Source organism: Mus pahari, unplaced genomic scaffold (genome assembly GCF_900095145.1).
Source record: "Mus pahari unplaced genomic scaffold, PAHARI_EIJ_v1.1 scaffold_11326_1, whole genome shotgun sequence".
NCBI classification, from domain to species: Eukaryota; Metazoa; Chordata; class Mammalia; order Rodentia; family Muridae; genus Mus; species Mus pahari.
This window is the reverse complement of record NW_018392105.1, coordinates 15,555-21,767: the sequence shown is the minus strand read 5'-3', so window position 1 is coordinate 21,767 and position 6,213 is coordinate 15,555. Positions and strand designations below refer to the sequence as shown.

The 6,213-nt window shown below is 36.7% G+C and overlaps 1 protein-coding gene across 1 annotated transcript in view; it reads right to left on the bottom strand.

Annotated features, from left to right (window-relative positions):
* Window positions 1–857: 857 nt before the first annotated feature.
* Window positions 858–6,213, bottom strand: part of LOC110314832 (vomeronasal type-2 receptor 116-like) — a gene marked incomplete at its 3' end in the record, with an annotated part of 9,754 nt that continues 4,398 nt past the window's right edge. The window contains 4 exon segments of the mRNA XM_021189046.1: window positions 858–981; window positions 1,284–1,511; window positions 3,076–3,882; window positions 4,274–4,562. Of these exon segments, the coding sequence (XP_021044705.1) occupies window positions 858–981; window positions 1,284–1,511; window positions 3,076–3,882; window positions 4,274–4,562 (1,448 nt within the window).

Genomic DNA, 6,213 nt, shown 5'->3' with positions numbered 1-6,213 from the left:
CGCTAAGGCATACTTCTTCAAATGGAGAATAATCCATGCAGTGCTTGTATGACAACTGAAAACACTTGGATAAGAGAATAGAGAAGGGCCAGTGAGGCAGCTTAGTTAAGAAACTGTTTATAGTAAAAGGTTGAAGACAATAGTTCCAACTACAAATATCCCAAAAGAAAGCAAGGTATCATAGCACACATCTACACTCTCACAGAGGCATTGTAAAAATGTCAAACTACTCTGCCTTGAACACCATTTGCATCCAGGTCAGTTTTTTGCTTGTGACTACTGAGATTGCTGCTCCCATTCTTAGAAGACATCAGAATTCATATTGTGTGGCCTTGCCATATGAAAGAAAGGGTACTGTTTCACTTAGAAATACCCTTGACTTTTGAGGCACCCAGGCTCATGAATCAAATAACTATATATCCTCTGCCTCCTGACTATGAGACCAACTGTTGTTGGGCTACCCAAATCTTAGCATGCAATAGAGTAAAAATTGTCTTTCATATTTCATTCTTTCTAACAGTTCTGTTTCTTTTGGGGACTCTGAAAACACAGGAGTAAGTGAGAAAGACAGGGAGTATCAAATGTTACTTCCATACTTGTGAACATATGCACAGTTGCACATTCAATTGAAACAACACACATTCATCTCAAGACATATGTATTCCACACACATGAAGGATACCAAATAGTATAATATTTGTAAAGTAGTACTGAGTATATGAAATAAGATATTATGTTAAGAAACAGGTATTTTATCTCTTCATTTACCTTCCAGTTACTTTCAAGTTCTTGATGTGGAGGAAGTTGGGGGGAGAGAAAAAGATTTTATAGGCTTTTCCCCTACAGTTTGCAATTACCTGTGGCATTTGAAATCTCATTTTCAGGGCAAGGGAAACAATCAAAACAGCAGGATGGTTTTTCCTCTAGGTAGAATTTCTTAAATCCAGGAGCACAGCTCATGCTGCATACAGAAGGTGGTATCTGTGCAGCAAGATAGGCATTGTTATCCGATAGTACCTACAAGGTTTTAACCATAATGTTCAGCACATACTATGCAACTGGTAGAATATTGTGAAACAAATTTTATGGGCAAGTTGAATTTAGTGCAATTGCTTATCATATACATTCAATTATACAAAATGTAGATAATGAAAAATGTCATTCTTTGAAAGTATTCAAGAATTCAAATGATGATCTTATACTCACTGTGAGAAAAAAAAATACACAACAATATTACAATGGTTTGTATCTACTTGTAAAATGTTAAGTTGGGCCAAACTTACTTGGCTATATCCAGAGGCCCATTGGATCATGTCCTCATACAAATACAATTTTTGATCATGTAGGAAATATGAATAAAACCGTCCTATTTTCACCTTCACTCCAAGCCCTTGTGGAAAATTCCAAATCATATGGATCTCATACTCTGCTTCTGTTTTGGCTTGCTGATTAATAATCACTACATCTCCAATAGGGTTCAAAAACTGCATGTTTTTCAAGAATGTATGAATCTAAAGAAATGAAGCATTAGTAAAAACAAATATAAATTCACTAAATCAGGAAATATATTACTGGGGAGCCTTTTAGTTTTGAGATTTCTCTCAGCATCCAACTTTACTGGAGTATCTTATCAAGTAAATGAAATCATATAAGCAATTTTTAAAATCCAATTATGAGGAGATAAGAGTAGATCAAATTTGCATTATTTTTCATGCTGAACTAAGTTGGAATTTTGATGAGTATTGCATGGAATCAGTAGATTAATTTTGGTAAGAAGGCCATTTTTACTATGTGAATCCTGCCAATGAATGAGCATGGGAGAGCTTTCCATCTTTTGAGGTCTTCTTAGATTTCTTTCTTCAGAAAGTAGGAGGGTCCCGGGAGGGAGAGAGGAGGGGAAGTGGAAAGTGTGGACAGGATCAGGTATTGGAAGAGACAGCAGAGAACTACAGAGGATCAGGAAGTTGAATCAAAACATGTAGCAGTGGGGGTTGTGGAAATAGGGGTAGACACTAGAAAGTCGCTGACTCCAAGGGAGCAAAAGTCTCTCCTGACCCAACAGTGATGACTATAGCAGAAATACCCAACTAATGGGAGATAAAACCTGTAGAGACTACCTCCAGCAAATAGGCATTGCCCTCAGTTGAGTGATAGGGTCACCCACCCATCTCAAAATTTTTAACCCAGAAATGTTCCTGTCCAAAAAAAACACATGAACAAAAAATGTAACAGAGACTGAAGGTAAGCCCATCCAGAGACTGGCTCATCTAGGGACTCATCTCATCTACAGACCAAACCACTGCACTATTAATGATGAAGAAGCACTTGCTGACAGGAACCTGGTAGAGCTGTTCCTGAGATGTTCTTCCAGAGCCTGAACAATACATATGCCAACCACTGGATTGAGCTTGGAGACCCCAGTGGAAGAGGTATGGGAAGGAAAGGAGGAAAAAAAGGGGGGGGATTGCAATCCGTTACTTAGAACAATATCAATTAATTGGACCCCCTGAGCTCCTGGGAACTAAACCACAAACCAAAGAGTATACATGGAGGAATCTATGGCTCCAGATACATATGAAGCAGAGGATAGCCTTATCTGACAGTGGGAGGTGAGGCCCTTGGTCCTGTCGAGGCTTGATGGTCCAGCATAAGGGGATGCTAGGGCAGTGAGTCATGAGTGAATGAATGGGTGGAGAAACACCCTCAGAAAGGCAAAGTTGAAGGGGGAGAGGGAAAATGGGATGGAGGTGTGTGGAGAGTTAACTTGAAATGGGGAATATCATTTGAAATGGAAACAAATAAAATGATTAATAAAAAGTATATTGTTTGTCTTGTTATATCATATATATTTCAAACAACAAAAATAAACTAAATAAATTGTATTTATACATTTTTGAATATATACATGCAAAACAATAATAAAGACAGAATAAAAAGGTTATAGACTCAAGAAATGAAATTATGTCTAGAGGAAGACAGAGTAGGAGAAAGGTATAATTGTTTCAATTAAAAACTATTTTTAGAACATGGGTCATTTTGAGATTTACAGATAGCTGATAGTGGAAGACACTTTACCTGCATGCACTCATGCATTAGTAGGCTCACATTTCCAAGTTGCTGAAAATCTACTTTTTGAAGGACCATTTCATGGAGAGCATGGGCCACAGCATATATAGCATTGTATATATTGTAACACTCATCATTCATGGCCATGTCAAAACTGGGCCATGGTAACCATTCCCACAATTTGTTGGATGTGCAATGGTTTGGTGTTTTACAGTTAGATTTTAATATTGAACAGTTAAAGTGCATCCATCCCAGTCTTTCTGAAGAAAAATAATGTGTGTCTTTAGAAAGATTCATTCTGTGAAAAAAATTATTTAAAGTTGAAATATCTCCATGATATTGTGAAATAGTGAGAGTCCCATAGAATGAAGTAAGGCTGAAGTCACTCTAGCTTGGGATAGCATCCCATTGTGAAGTGGTGAACCAGATTTTCTGTGTGCCTAAATATTTCCAATGTTTAAAGCTCACTTCTAAAGAAGTATTCAGTTCTCCATAAAGTATAACAACATTTGCTGAAGATGTAATTATTTGGTTGTAATATTTCTCAGTCCTTGTTGTAAATAATTGCATGTTCTGTGGAATCACATTAACAAAGGCTAAACAGACTCCATTTCTTTGCATTTCTTCTTTTATATCTAAGAGAAATTGAATACCTTGGTCATCATCTTGGATGACCAGCCCTACCCATGTCCAGCTGAAATGGAACAGCAAGGATACTATGGCTTTAGGCAGGAATCTGTCTTTGGGGGCAATCTGATGCAGATTAGGAAACTTGCTCTGGTCACCCAAAAGAGGGTGGAATGGTCCATAAGTAATCTATAGGAAGCAGAACAAGAAAGCCACATGAGGAAGAGGGATGCGGTGAAGGTCAGTCTAAGTTCTTACTTTTATTTAGAATCAGTTGGAAGTGGTGGGAAGAAAAATATTTGCAGTTCATGACTAAAGAATTACTTAACTACCTATGATCCTCTAGACATGTAGAATCCATTTTAAGGCTTCTAGAAATTTCTATTTCCTATAACGCTCCCCTATTTTTCTATTTTAAGTAAATCTCAAAACTACATCAAGTCTCTGTTTATTAACACTTTGAGAAACATAGATCAAGGAGTATAAACCTACAGTACCCAATCTCTTTGATAATGGTAGTTAACAGGCAGTATCCAAACTCTTCCAAAAAAAACCAACAAATAGACAAAACCTAACTTACCTGTGGGATGAACTTCAACTGAAGAATTGTTGCCACTTGTGCAGATGTTATCCACAGTGGACCTGTAAGTGCTATTTCACATTTATTGGGCTCACAGTTGTAATTAGGAAGAGTGAGATAATACTTTGTTATTATATTTAGATTAGTAAATAATGATAAATGACCATTGCATTTGCCTTTAAAATATGCAATTTCCAGAGACACATTGGGTAAAAGGTAGGGGTTATTGTTTATCTCCTCCATTGCAAAATTCAGTGACAGAAGATACTGGTATATTTTGGAAGGCAAACTGAAAATAGGAAATCATGATAATTATGAACATAGTACCCAACAGGCATATTTTCTGATTAAATTGGTTAAATATTGTAAACTTGATGTTACTCTACTTAAATTCCTATTTGAAAGCCTTTTGTGATTTTGAAAGTACAGTAAACAATATCATTACAGATCCATAAGAATCTTCAAATTCATAAGCATTCCTTAAATTAAGTTTTTTTCATAAATTCCAGTTAATTTTATTCACATTCTATAAGGAACAATCAAAAGATGTATATGCCTTTGTGAACCTGAAATGGTTTTCTTATCAGACCTTCCATCTTCTCCTAACTCTATTGTAGAATTGCCATCATCAAGAAAAACACTTGAATAAATATGAAGTTTGTTGGATTCTCTCACAGCTCACTGCAACAAGGCAGTGATGTAGCTGATGAAAATACTTTATATAAGATTGCAACAGTTGGCCACAAAGATCTTTTAAACTCATTCTTATAGAGGGCAAATTACTATCCTACTGTACCCTTCTTGTGTATTTATTCTTGTTCTTCTAATAATTTCTATTTGCATCTATAAATTGTTGAATGATAAATACCTGAGCTAATAATACTTATCAAACTAGTTCACAATACTTTATTATTTTTGGTCCATTGTAAAATATAAATTTTCTTCATTTAAGATGGGCCAGGCATAATGACACATTAAAATAGTTCTAGCACTAGGGAGACAAGAGGCAGGTGAATGTTTGAGCTCATGAGCAGTGTACAGTGCTGTAATTCTACAGGCTTCATTCAGATATTGCGAGGTCATGTAGCACTAGAGATATTCAGATGGCAGGAGGCAAGCAAACACACATATGTAACAGAAACGAAGGTTACTTAGCATAATCAGAACCCAATTCTCCCACCATAACAAGTCCTAGATATACCATCACACTGGAAAAGCAAGATTCAGATCTAAAATCATTTCACATGATGATGATAGAGAACTTTAAGGACATAAATAACTCCTTTAACGAAATACAAGAAAACACAGGTAAATAGCTAAAAGCTATTAAAGAAGAAACACAAAAATCCCTTAAAGAACTACAGGAAAATACAACCAAACAGGTGAAGGAATTGAATAAAACCATCAAGGATCTAAAAATGGAATAGAAACAATAAATAAATCTCTCTCTCTCTCTCTCTCTCTCTCTCTCTCTCTCTCTATATATATATATATATATATATATATATATATATATATATATATATACACAGGGGCACAAATTTCTTCTGGTCTGCACCAGAATCAGGTCACCTAGGGCACCGAGTGGGCGCACAAACCCACGGTCCCTAGAAGACTGTCCAAGTGATCTTAGGATCACGGCTGAATGGAACACAACAGCTGCTCCAACCCAATAGTAACAGGATGTGACAGCAGGAACAAGGACACCAGAGCCTTTCCCGACCAGAGGCTCAGGTTCTTTTTAATCAGTTCAGATTTTCCTTGGTTTCAAACAGACCAGACAACTCCATGGTCCTCAAAGGAGACACCACTTCCACGCACAGGAACATGCCCAGGATCTTAGGACAACAGGATCCCAGGATAACAGGAGCTGGGTCACACTAGTATTTGAGTGTCTCAGAGGAGCTAGACTGCCAAGAACTCAGACACACCCAGAATCT